Genomic DNA, 14,312 nt, shown 5'->3' with positions numbered 1-14,312 from the left:
GGGGAACATTTAAAGATATCACAGCAAGTGAGGAAAGTGAAGGCAGAAAGGAGAGCCACAGCTCATGGTTTTGCTGCTAGGGAAAAAGTAGCAGTTCTGTTACCAGTACTGGGTGACTCGTTAAAGACAAGGTTTGACTGGCCTTAGAGGGTTGAAAAGAAACTGAGTGAAGTAAATTATTTAATAAATACTCCAGATAGAAGCAGAGGGTGTGTCATGTAAATATGCTTAAATAGTACTTTGACAGGGATTAGGACCAAAAGGAGGTATTAGTGGTGGTAGATAAGGAGAAAGAGGTAGAACTGAAGGATTCCAAAATTGATTTTTCTCTAATCAAATTGGTTAATGAGGGGCTACTTAAAAATTTAAATGTAATATTGAGTTACCTTCCAGATAAGTGTCAAAGTGATTTGGAGAAGCTATTGTAGTTGCACAAAGATATTTGTGGGAATAAGCTGGGGAGGACAAATTTAGCTATACATGTGAGTGTAGAAGTTTCATCTTTGATAAGGAAACATCCCAATAAATTAAATCCAGCAAAGTTATCACAGGTACAGAAAGAAATTGAATTCATGCTTCAAAATTACATCATTAAGTCTAGTTGCAGTAACTGGAGTTCGTCTACTGTGATGGAACCAGATGGAACACAAAGACTGTGTGTGGACTATCGAAAGGTGAATGCAGTGACAAATACAGATTCATGTCCTATACCAGTGTTGGAAGATTGCATTGAGAACGTGGGACAATTAAAGTTTATCACAAAGAATAACTTGCAGAGAGGATGTAGGCAAGTACCATTATTGGAGAGATCAAAGAAGATATCGGCTTTTGTAACGCCAGATGGACTATATCAGTTTAAAGTCATGCCATTTGGTATGAAAAATGCACCTGCAACATTTCAAAGACTGACAAAGTAATTGCAGGGCTGAACAATTGTGCTGTTTATATTGACGACTTGATAGTTTCCAGTCAATTGTGGGAGGAGCATTTACAACATTTAGAAGAATTATTTAGTTGACTACAGGGAGTTAATTTGGTGATGAACTTGGCTAAAAATGAATTTGCGAAAGTGCAAGTTACATATCTAGGCCATACCAATGGATATAGTAAGATGGCTCCGAGGGATGTGAAAGTTAAAGCTATCATGGATTTCCCCGTGCCTACAGCAAAATTAGAAGTTTTGAGATTTCTGGGCATTAGTGGGTTTTACTGGAAATTTGTAACAAATTTTAGCAGTGTGGTTGCTCCATTGACTGAACTATTAAAAAAGAACAAGAAGTTTCAATGGACACAGGAGTGTCAGAAGGCATTTGACGGTTTAAAAACTGCATTGACTACGACACCAGTTTTGTCGGTACCCAATTATGCCAAGCAATTTAAGTTAGCCATTGATGCAAGCGATACAGGCATTGGGGCTGTGCTGTTGCAAGATGATGAAACTGGAATTGAGAAACCGATAGGGTTATTTTTCACGGAAGTTGAATGTACAACAGAGAAGATATTCAATGATCAAAAAGACGACACTGGGTCTGGTGTTAGCACTGTAGTATTTCGAGATTTACGTTGCAAAGAATTTGTCAGAAACAACTGTTTATGCAAACTGCAATCCTTTAAAGTTTCCGGACAAATTTCGAGACTGAAGTGCAAGGCTATTCAGATGGAGTTTATTGCTGCTACCAGTTAATCTACAGATTATACGTGTGGCTAGCGAGAAAATCTAATTGCAGATGCACAGTCAAGAGTTTAAAGCTCAAAGAAAAATTGGACATCTAGAACCTGGACACTGGACTGAAATGGCTTCTGTTGATACCAAGGATTTGTATGTATATATAATGTTAATGCGGCATCTAGTAATGTAATAGTGCGAGTATGTAGGTAAGTACAGGAGGTGGTGTAAGATGGGTTAGGAAAATGATACCGTCTTTTTAAATGATGACGGTTCACTTTCTCGTAAGGAGGGGGTTGTCACGAAAGTATAATAATTCTCAATATTATTGTGATTTATTGCAAAAGTAGGTTACTAGTGGGGTTTGAATAGATTGTCTGTGTGCGTGTGTGTGTGTGTGTGTGTGTGGGGGGGGATTTAATTGAGTTGGAGGCTGCTGGTCTGGAGGCTTTGACTCATCAAAAGAAGCTAGGTTTGAAATGCTAAATGCGTAAACATGGCTGAAGTTTTAGAATGTGAGGTGAGGAGAATTCGCATTTGTTGATAAATCAGGGTAGTTTGAATTTCAAAGAGATGGGAGGATGTTACACCTAGCCAGAGAAGCTAGGCCAAGGAGTGTATTTATTTTTCCCAAAGGTTACTTCTAGTATTAGCACCATGAAAAGATTTATATTATGAGAAAAGTAAAGTTCCAAAGACATATGGGGACGATGAAATTTACATTAAAAGGGAGAAACATGTATAAAGGAGAAGAAACTGTGTGTCAGAGAGAAAGGCATTGCAAGATCTGCCAGAAGTGTGAAAAGCCTCCAGTATTTGTGCATTAAGCTGCTGTCTACAGAAACTGGGAAAAGCCACTTTGAATTTTACTGTCCAGGGTATTGTATTGACTCGCTGGATCTGTTTAAGTCTACTCTTTTACCGTTGCCTTAATGGGGGGTATAACTGGAAGCCAGATTAATTAAGGGTTTTAGGAGTTATTATAGTAGTAATTTGTAGACCTATGTACGTGCTTGAAATTTTTTCTCTGGTTAATCAATGTTTAATTTAGTTTTCTAAAAATCTCTGAAGCTGTGATAGACATTACTTCTGAATTCAGGGCATGTGTCTCGAAAGAAAATGCAAATTGCACATGGTTGTGACCGCTATTTCCCTCATGGATTTGATCTGCCTGGCACACATCATCTGCCGCGTCATAATGGTCTGTTATGAAGTGTTTTATCAAAAACCCTCCAAGAGACCAATAGTACAGCATCTACTGCACTACCCTCATCGGCCCTCTCTGTTATTTCTTCAAAGAACTCACTCAGGTTAGTCAGGCATGATTTGCCTTTAACAAATCCATGCCAGTAAGCCCTCATTAACTGTGCCATAATTGGATTATACATTAAATGCCACAAACCTGTTTATCTTCAGGTGGAAGTTTGCTCCATTCACTGCCTAAAGTCTTGGTGATTTCTGGAAAAGGTAAATCTGGTTGCTGTGCCCGTAACTGTTCACGCCGTTCATTCAAGAATCGCATATAGCCTGTCAGTGGAGCTTTGGGGCCATTGGGTATATTCTTTTTGCGTTTTTTGCCCTTCGGCCAACCTCTCTTCTTAGTCACACGCTGCTGACAAGAATGAAAAAAAGTGTTTAAATTCCAGTGGAAAGTGGGGTATGAAATGTTTGCTTGTTTAGCGCTTTGTATTTAAAACGGTAAGTCCTACAAATAACAGAATGAATTTTCACTAAAAGATGCCAGATGTAGACATTAATCAATTGGTCAAACAAGTACTTACAAGTCCGAGTTTAGATAAAAGTATAGTATCTGAACTAATGGCATTCATTACAAATATCAGTACAACGGATTTGATTAGGTGCTTATGTTTATATCTGTACCAAGGGAAGAAGTGCACATTTAACAGCCAAATGTTCAAAGAAGCATAAAAATCATAACTACTTTTAAAAACTATGGCAATAAATATCTGCTTATACATTTTTTTTTCCATTCATGATGGCATCAAGCCTTCAAAAAAATCAGGTACTCTGTCCCAGTAATCATTTTAACTCAATTTTCTGAACAGCCCAAGGAACGAAAACCACATTTTCCATCCTGATGGCCCTTCTGAGTGAACCTGACAACCTCGTGTTAAACTTTGAACAGGCTTATATTGTGGATCCATAGCATTGAGACTATCTAAACTCAATTTATTTAGGCCCTAACCATAGTCAGAGAGATGAGATGCTCATTCCATCAGTGATCTGAAGTAAATTAAGTTGACAGTTTTGCATGCCAATTCAGTGCTCCGTTGAGTCTCAAGACCACAGGGTAATAAATTTGTTTTAAATTGTCCTTCTCACTTCAATAAAAACTCCAGCTAATAGTGTGATGAATAGTGCTTTTAGGCTGTTAGTATTGTCATATGAAATGAGCGCTTAAATTTTTATTTTACAGAGGACACAACAAAAGGAAAACCCAGCTTGATGATTGATACAGATCAATGTGTTGACAACACACACAAACTGGCACTGTTATGACTCAACTGTCTTATAAAGTTCCAGGACCTGAGCCATTGTGCTAGTTCATTTGGGTCTAAAATTAACCAATCACTTCACGCAAACTTTTAATCCTGAAGGCATGGATGAGTAGAAGGATAGATGTGTAAAAGGTGTATACACCAATCAAAGGATGAATATGTTCCTACAAAGCAGGTTAGGGAGAATTTATAGAATTTGCAGATGGTTGTTGAAGCGTGGAATGCTTTGTCATGGGGAATAGTTGAGATGGGGATGGTAAATCTTTTAAGGGAAGTGTAGGTAAACATTTGAAGCAAAGAAATACAGACATGGAGAAAACAGCAGGGCAGTGAGATTATTTTTCGATAGTCACCACAGACACATTGGGTCAAATAGATCTCCTTTGTGCTGTAAGCTACTAAGGTTTACAGCTATTTTTCTTATTAATCCTGTATTCCCAGAGAAACACACTGAAGTGCTGAAGTTCTGCAATTTCAGCAAGGTGCAGGGTCCGACACATTAACTATAAGATCAATCTGCCAAAGGTCATCAACTACTGCTATTAAATCTAGACAGCAATGGTTAGCAAAATGATTTTACCATGCTGCAACATTGCTTATATCATCAATAGGCCTCCAGTTGACAGATACCCATGAAGCAACTTTAGATTGGGGAATTATTCCTAGTCTGCCCAAGTGTCATCTTCTCTGGCAGCAGTGAACTATTCATTCAGCTATTATTTGATGTTTAGTCACCAATTTACCTTAAATCCCTTCAGCATTAGAATGGTCAAGATTAGCTTGTTGGTCTGAACAAAGAACATAACTTGAGATACTTACAGAATCGACTTAATAAAAATGACACAATCTAACTCTGATCCGTGTGGCAGACAGTAAAATGGAAAATCTGTTTTGACCTAAATGAAACTGTAAAATAACCATCCGTTAAAGAAACTGAAACAGTGTGCATTTGTGATCTCAGGTCAGAACAACCCTAACTATGGAAAATACCAACTCTGTTTTATCTGATGTTGGGAGTTGTCTGACCCTTTGTGAAACAAATCCTGCACATTGTCCTGGTGGGATGCCATCCTCACCTGATGAGGTTAAATCTATCAGTTGATTGTTTGAGGTGAGAGTGGAAACACTACCACTGTGCGTGACCCTATGTTCAGAGTTAAAGAAAACACCTAGGCTCACTGTTCAGGGATTACTGCTGGAAATACAAATGTGCAAAAACAGAATGAGGAGATAAAAAACAACAGCCTTAATTTATATGGCACCTAACATAATGAAATGCCCCAAGGCAATTCACAGGAGCATTATAAGACAAAAGGGTGACACCCAACCACACAGGGACATATTAGGTCAGAGTGCAAAAGCTTGACAAAGGTGTGTTTTAAGGAGAGTCTTAAAGGAGGAAAGTAAGATAGAGGCAGAGAAATGTGGGGAAAGAATTCCAGAGCTTAGGGACTAGGCAGCTGAAGGCACAGCCACCAGTGGTGGAACAATTATAATTGGAAATGCACAAGAGGCCAGAATTAGAGAAGCAATGATATCTTGGAGGATTATGGGATTGGAGAAGATTACAGAGATGGGAAGGGGAAAAGCCATGAAGGAATTTGAAAACAAGGAGGAGAATTTTAAAATTAAGATGTTGCTTGACCGAGAATCAATGTAGGTCAGTGAGCACAGGGGCGATAGGGGAACGGGACTTGCTGTGAGTTAAGATATGGGCAACAGACCTTTGGATGAACTCAAGTTTATGGAGAGTAGAATGTTGGAGACCAGCCAGGAGTGCATTGGAATAGTCAAATCTAGAGGTAATGAAGTCATGGATGAGGATTTCAGCAGCAGATGAGCTGAAACAGAGGTGAAGTTGAACAATGTTACCGAGGTGGAAATAGGTGACCTTAGTGATGACACGAATATAAAGTCAGAAACTCATCTCAGGATCAAATATGTCACAAAGGTTGTGAGCGGATTGACTTCATCTTAACTGTTCCCAGGGAGAGGGGTGAAGTCTCCTCATGAGGGAAGGGAATTTGGAGGGGTGAGGGGCCGAAAACAAGGAAAGTAAAATAGGTTGTACCAAAATAGCTGTTAGATACACATGCCCTTCATATAACATTACTTACCTCCTCATTTTTCTTTTCACCTCGCTTTTCATTTTTCTGTGATCCATTGTAGGTATTGTGGCCTTTGGATGGTTCACTTCCATCCTGTTTCACTCCATGTGGTGATCCTGGAGTAGTTGAGCATCTAGAAAACCAATGCAGGAGAACAATTATGCTTTCAAATTCACAGTAGATATTTGCAAAAGGCATAATGTCACATTAAAACAATGCTGTACTGTCAAACTGAAATAGGCTCCACTTCATAACGGTGCATTTTTGCTTATGCGGGCCACAAATTGAAGTATAATCAGTCTATTAATGTCATTACATAGGAGGTCACTAGGCTTTATCAAACTTAATGAAAACAAATAAGTCACATTTACACATCATTTAGCAGAGAAAAAGTTAGCGATTAGAAAAGTGAACATTCCCCTCAAAAATGGCTCGAGAGTAACGGTAAATAAGATGGTATAAAAAAAACAAGTCCTAAGGTTCCATGCCTCAGTACAGAGCTGCTGGTAGTGAAATATATACCAATGCAATCCTCTTACCAATTTCTCAAATAAAGTTCCTGAAAGATTTTTCAGGAAAAGCGAAGAAGTCATTCAAACTGCTAGAGTTACCACCTGCAGTGCTGCTGGGCTGAGGGTTATACACCCACACATTTACAGACAGATCCCATTTCTAAGAAATAACTACACTGAGCACTGGACTATCTGGCCAAAAAAATCTGACTCCTGTTGAAAATTCACTCAGCGAAGATGGTAGCATTATAGAATGAAAGTATGCCACTCCCTTAATGATTATACGTAGAATTATGGCAAAATCTGATTCAGCACTCCAGGATAACTGTTTCATATTTTAAAATGAGAAAATGCACAAGACACTGCAGCATATCCATTTTGTAAGCCAAGGCAGCTTAATGGAAATTTATCAAGCCTTATAGAAAATCTCCTGCTTGTATGCAACATCAACCTAGAAAACAAATACAATCAGTTCCTATGATATTCCTCTGGCTCCTAGATTTGCAAGCCAATTAAGATACACAGGTTAACACATGACCAAAATGGCAGACAGAGAAACTTCAAACAAGTGGAAGCGTGCATACAGAGTGGGCGCACTTTTCAACTAACGTACCCACCAAATGCCAGTCTGTGGCGGCTGTGTCAACAAACAAAGACAAAGCAACAATTCAAACTTGCAATCAGTTTATCACTACTTGCCACATTCACTCCCAAAATCTGGGCAATTCTAAAAATGATTCAAAATTTGATACATAGACGCAGACTAGCTTTTCTTTGGAAATGTGATAAAGTTGAATTAATACAAAGACACCAACTGGAGATTCACTGATTCCACATTGAAAAAAAACAAGTCTTGTGTTTGGGAAGCAGAGGCAAAGCTTGGTGAAGACTATAATGAAGCATTCAGACAGGACAATTAGTCACTTTCCAAGGTATTCCTTTTCATAGGGAGGGCGGAAATATTAAAAAAAAGCTGCCACTTCTGAATTGATCAAGCTTGAGGAAATTTATAGAACAGTTTTTTTTAGGTCAAACTCATGGTAACGAATTGATTAATGGACAGACTGTCCCAAGAAATAGCCTGCTGGTTTACTTGAAAAAAAAAAATTAGCTTTAATCAGGCTATTTACAAAATCACAGACAATATTAAAAATACTCAGCAGTTCAGGCAGCATGCATCAACATCAATTTGCATTTATATAGCACATTTAATACAGGAAGCATTTCGTCACACTTCCCATAAGCATAATCAGACAATAAAACTGTCAAACACATAAAAGAATATTAGGATATAGGCCAAAGAGGCAGATTTTAAGGTGAGTCTTCAAAGAGGAGATATTTATTCAGCAAATATTTCTAATGTAGTGTCACTGAAAAAGGTAGTTGCATGATCATACTGCAAAAGCTGTGAAATGGAAAATCAAAACAATTAATCATTACTGATAACAACAGAAACTTGCATTTATGTAGCATTTTTAATGTAATTAAACCTCCGAAGGTTCTACACAGGGTCATTATAGAACAAAATTTGACACCAAGCCACATAAGGAGATATTAGGCCTGATGACCAAAAGCTTAGTCAAAAAGGCTCTTTAAGGAAGAAAGAGAAAAAGAGGTATAGAGAGGGAATTGCAGAGCTTAGGGTTGAGGTAGCTGAAGGCATAGTCACCAATGGTGTTAAGATTACAAATCAGGGATGCTCTAGAGGCCAGAACTGGCAGAGCACAGAGGGGTGTGTGTGTGTGTGTGTGTGTGGTTGGGGGGGGGGGGGGGGGCACGCTGTAAGGCTGGAGAAAATTACAAAGATAGGAAGGGGCAAGGCCAGGGAGAGATTTGAAAACAAAATGAGAATTTTAAAATCGAGGTGTTGATTAACTGATAGTCAATGTAACACAGGGAGATTGGTGAATGGGATATAGTGCAAGTTAGGGCTCAGGCAGCAGAGTTTTGAATGACCTCAAGTTCGCGGAGGGTAGAACAGGGGATGCTAGGTAAGAGGGCATTGAAATAGTCAAGTCTGGAGATAAATGGATGAGGGTTTCTGTAAGCCAAGTAAGGATAGAGTTGGGTGATGTTACAGAAGTGGTCTTAGTGATGGCGCGGATGTGTGTTCGGAAGATCAACTCGAGGCCAAATATAATACTGAGTTTGTGAACAGCCTGGTTCAGCGTCAGATGATTGCCGGGAACAGGGATGGAGTCGGTGGCAAGGGAATGGACTTTGTTATAGCAACCAAAAACAAGTGCTTCTGTCTTCCCAATATTTAGTGACAGGAAACTGTGAACAAAACTTTAAGATTTCATACATAATTACACTTGCAATTGTCCTGATATTTCCATACTAAATATTGAACATACCCAGAGTCTGGTGCGCAGTCCATCACTGGTACACACACCCGATTGAACAGGATCCAGAAAAGCTGGGTTTACAGTAAAATGTCTGCAAGGAGAATTTAAAAACACGTTGCATTATTACTTGAAGGTTAAAATGTCTTCACTTTTCCAGGTTAAAGCTCAATAAAGTCAAGTGTACAAGTCCGAACCATTAAATTTGTGTTACTCTTTTCAAGCAGATGGATAAGTTCTACAAGTGGATTCTTACAGTTCTTAAAAGGTACTCATTTAATTTATGACTGCATGTTTTATCATGTAACTTTTGATTGGTGAATGATTGTACACTGCAGTAGTTAAGAAAAATGGGTAATTTTAGTTTGACAGTAACCATAAAAAAATATTTGATGTGCACACCAATTTTATGAGAAATTTGGGGTGGGCAATAAATGTCAGCAATACCAGTGATGCCCCTATCGAATAAACAAATTAAAACACTGGTTCACCCCTCTCTAACTAAAGAATTCAAGCTCCACTAACATTGCACTGCTCCATTACCATGCTGCAAAAAGTAGGGGAGATGCAGGAACAACTTTACTAAAAGTCTTTCTAATATATAACAGGTAACTTAAGGGATGAACACAAGAAATAGGAACAGGAGTAGACCATATGGCCTGTTGAGCCCGCTCCACCAATCAATACAATTCATGGCTGATCTTGGGCTTTAACTCCGTTTTCCCACCCGCTCCCCATATCCCTCAAATCCCTGAGAGCAAAAATCTGTCACTCCCAGCCTTAAATGTATTCAACGGTGGGGCAACCACAGCCCTCTGGGATAGAGAATTCCAAAGATTCACAACCCTTTGAGGGAAGTAATTTCGCATCATCAGTCCTGAATGATTGGTCCCTCATCGTGAGACTGCGTCCCCACATTTTAGATCCCCCAACCAACAGAAACAATCTCTCAGCATTTACCCACTAGCAAGCCCCTTCAGAATTTTGCAGGTTTCAATGAGGACACCTCTCATTCTTCTCAACTCTAAAGAATATGAGCCCAATTTACTCAGCCTCTAGTCATAGGACAACCCCTTCATCCCATGGACCAATTTAGTGAACCTTCGCTGTACGGCCTCCACTGCAAGTATGTGAATTTCATGTTTTGTCCCTACCAAATGATGTAGTTTTAATTTATTTTTATTTTGTACATGCTGGCACTGGGGTTTGTAATGAAATATAACCACTCAAATATGGCAGATCTAAAAAATTAAGCAATATGTTTGGTAGTTGGTTTTTAATTACAAGCTTTTCCCATCTTTAAAAAAAATATTCATTTTCTCAAACCTTTCACAATCCCAGGATATCCCAGTGCACTTTACAGACAATGAACTGCTTTTGAGTGTAGTCACTGTCATAATGCAGGAAATGCAGCAGAAAATTTGTGCAAAGCAAGCCCTCACAAACAGCAATGTGATAATTACCAGATAATCTGTTTCAGAAGTAGAATTGTTTCTGACTGCTTTGCACATAGGCTCAAAGTGCTGATTAGCAGTATGTTTAAATTAACAGTGGTGTTGTGAGCTTCGTAGATATAATTGAGGTGTAACACTTTAAAATGTGTTGCCTTGAGAGATGACACTACGAATGCACTCTAGATAGACGTATTGACAACAAATGATATAAAGCTAGATATACTTTAATTGTACCAAGCAATTCTAATTTGAAGCAATGATTAATGGGAATCTTATGACTATTCATAGGTGGCAGTGTTTTCTTTGGAAGGATCATCCTGCTGATAGCTTATACATTTGGCTATATTGCTGATGTATGAACTATAACTCTAATCTTTCTAAATGTTGCAATGTTATATTAATATATGTTGTTTCTATGTACAGTACACCCATATCCTTTATGATGTTCTGTTTTATACATTATGGCCCAGATCTTCCAGTCTCCAGATGCCAGACGTTCCACCCCCCCCCGCCACCAACAAGATGCACATTGGGGCCCCACGGATGTTCCAACGCACTGACTCTGTGGGAATTGCCTAGAAAGTCTGAACTTCCGATGGACAATTTCCCTGCTCCCCAGGACCCTCCAAAAGAGTCTCCAACTCTCAGTTAGAGTCGAAGACTTCAGAAGTTACAACCTGCTTACCTGGAAATTTACCCAGGGAATGTTAGACAGAAAAATCCTAGTCAAACTCCTGGGTATCTATATACAGCTGACCTCCCCAGTCACTCACGGTGACTCGCCCTCATTCCACCCCCATGACCCCCCAAACCTCAACTCCCACTCAACCCTACCTGACCCAAACTCACCACCTGACTCCCCACCCGCAGCTTCCCAACACCCCTGAGCCGACCTCATCGTCCAACCACCCCACCCGCCAACCAAATCCGCGTTCACTATCCAACTTCCCCAACCCCCCCAAACCCAACCTGGGTTCACCACCTGACCACCTGCCCACCTGCCTTAACGTATGTCACTATGTTATGTACCCCAGGCAATGTTTTAGGTACTAATAAAAGTTTAATATATGTTGCTATGATATAACAGCAATTGTTCAATTCATCTGTGTACATTGCTGTTATATACACTATACCCATATCCTTTTTATGTTACTGTGTTTTACATACTATAGCTTCTAATATATACACATCACCATGTTATATACACTATAACTAAATCATGCTCCGAATGTTGCTGTTGTATACATTATGGCTTAGAGATTTACATATGATGCTACATACATTAACACAATAGTTATATATTGTTATAATTTATTCAGGATTTGTTCACCCACTTGTATGTTGCTATAATAAAAAGGGTGTCGATGTAATGTATATGAGCTGCTGGTGTATTTGTTGTCATACCCACTATTTGCATACATTGGAATGTTACTAACACTATAACTAAATCATGTTTTAAATGTCTGTCTGTATTATAGCTTATATATTTGCCCACGTTCGTTATATTCGCTATAATATAATATATTAATGCATGTTCCTTTCTGAGACACTGTGGTTCTGTCCATGTGCCCATGTTACAGTTACTCACGGTTACTCCCCGACTCTCCAGAGCGGCCTGTGCGGCGCTGTTGATTTTTACCGGTCTTTTCTGTTTAAATCCATCCGTAAACAACACAACGACGTCGCAGCCCCAGCCGACTTGTGTTTTACTTCCGGCTTACCGGAAGGCGGGCAGGCAAAAGGTCACGCACGCAGTCATGGGCAGAGCGGCTCTCTGGCGCCGCCGCTGGCGGGATGACCCCTTTCCTCTACAGCAGGTCCCCAGTGCCCTCCATGGCTGCTCTGCAGTGCTTTGAGAGGGCATGACTGGCTCTGACTCTTGGGTTGCAATCCCTCTCTCTGAGCAGCAACATGTTTGCAACATATTATACAAGCACGCACAAATGTTGCAGTTACATCCCTTGACTCTTAGTTAGAGACAAAACAAAGGTGCAGTATAAGAAAGCACCCTTTCACCAATTGTATGGGCCTTGCTATTAAAAATGACAATCTCGATTTTAAAATGTTGTTCTGTCTCTCTCTCTCTCTCAATGCTAGAAGTAAATACGGCTGCATCTGGCTGGAAATTCCTTCTGCATTAAATATGAACATAGTAGGTGTTGTTTTTCATTTTTGCTGGTTACAATTTGGAAATTGGAAAGGAAAGACTTGCATTGATATAGCACCTTTCACGACCACTGGACGTCTCAAAGCGCTTTGCTGCCAATTAAGTACTTTTGAAGTGTTGTCACTGTGGTGATGTAGGAAATAAGGCAGTTAATTTGCACACAGCAAACTACCACAAACAGCAAGGTGTTAATTGTGAGATAATCTGTTTTTCTGATGTTGATTCAGGAATAAATATTGGCCAGCACATCTATCAATAATTCTCCTGCTCTTCTTCAAAATGGATCTTTCATAACCACCTGAGAGGGCAGGCAGGCAGGGCTCATCTTAACATCACTCAGTACTACACTAGGAATGCTAGTACTTCACATTTGTGCTTACATCCTGCAGTAGGACTTGAACCCAGAAGCTTCTGACTTAGAGGTAAGCTATTGATTTACAGCTGACATGCAGTGACTTTTGTGACTCAGGGCATCCCAATGAAGTAATATTGGAATGGAGAATGTGATACTTAACTGTTTTCTACTCGAGCTTCAAGTGCTCTGCTATGTATTACCACCCTATTTCAATTTTGCACTAGACATTCTTTTAGGTTCAGCCTTCCGTAAATGGACTTCACATCTCCTAGGATCCAAAGTGTGAATTGAGTTGATGAGATGGGGACTTTGTTCCACTGGGCTGTCAGTCACATTGCGAGCCTGCAGTGAATGCCTATCCTTTGATATGCGGGACTATTCAAGGGTCTGTTTTATCTAAACCACAAGATGTACAAATGGGATGGAATGATACCTGACTCTCAGGTGTCACTGGGGTGATCTCGCAAAAGTCAGCTATGTTTAAGATTGTATGTAGTGGTCATCCCGTTGAAAACCTAATTAACACTTTAAGTCACTATTATTGAGAGTAATCCCCCTCTCCTGTCTCATTATTGAGAAAAATGCTGCATTTAGCATTAAGGAAATATTATAAACTAAACAAATTCAGCTTAGGGGGCATAAACAATATCTAATGTGTCATAGCAATACACAATGAAGCAACCATTTCTATTGTGTTTACAATAACATGGGCCAAATGTGTATTGCACCAAGTTGCCATTTTTAAATATTCATTCACAGGATGTGGGCTTCACAGGCAAGGCCAGCATTTATTCCCCATTCCTAATTGCCCTTGAGAAACTTGAGGTGGGCATTGCTGAAATGTTGCAAAATGTGTGGTGAAGATATTCCCACTGTGTTGTTAGGTGAGGAGTTCTAGGATTTTGAAGAAACTGTGATATATGTCCAATATAGTGTATGAATTAGAAGGGAACACGGAGTTGATGTTGTTTTCATGCGTTTACTGCTTATATCCTTTTAGATCCTGGAGATTGTGGATTTAGGGCGTACTGCCAAAGAAGCTTTGGTGAATTGCTGCAATGTCAATCATACACATGACAGCCACAAAATGCCAATGTACAGGAAGTAAATGTTTAAGCTGGTGGGTCGGGTGCCAGTCAAGTGGACCACTTTGCCCTTGATATGTTGAGCTCCTTGAGTGTTGTTG

The 14,312-nt window shown here is 39.5% G+C and overlaps 1 protein-coding gene across 4 annotated transcripts in view; it reads right to left on the bottom strand.

The window, feature by feature from the left end:
- LOC144699634 (SWI/SNF-related matrix-associated actin-dependent regulator of chromatin subfamily E member 1-related-like) overlaps nucleotides 1-12,743 on the bottom strand; it is a 47,682-nt gene extending 34,939 nt beyond the window's left edge. For 3 of the 4 annotated variants that reach the window (XM_078570726.1, XM_078570753.1, XM_078570744.1), the window contains exons 1-4: nucleotides 12,193-12,743; nucleotides 9,163-9,244; nucleotides 6,303-6,426; nucleotides 3,069-3,278 (exon numbers count right to left, since the gene is read on the bottom strand). In XM_078570726.1, the coding sequence (XP_078426852.1) occupies nucleotides 3,069-3,278; nucleotides 6,303-6,426; nucleotides 9,163-9,185 (357 nt within the window). In that variant the 5' untranslated portion in view covers nucleotides 9,186-9,244; nucleotides 12,193-12,743. The remainder of the gene's footprint in view (nucleotides 1-3,068; nucleotides 3,279-6,302; nucleotides 6,427-9,162; nucleotides 9,245-12,192) is intronic. The other variant, XM_078570733.1, reaches the window with a different exon arrangement.
- Nucleotides 12,744-14,312: the final 1,569 nt, after the last annotated feature.

Source organism: Cetorhinus maximus, chromosome 2, assembly GCF_964194155.1.
Source record: "Cetorhinus maximus chromosome 2, sCetMax3.hap1.1, whole genome shotgun sequence".
NCBI classification, from domain to species: domain Eukaryota; kingdom Metazoa; phylum Chordata; class Chondrichthyes; order Lamniformes; family Cetorhinidae; genus Cetorhinus; species Cetorhinus maximus.
This window is presented reverse-complemented; position numbering and strand designations above follow the sequence as displayed.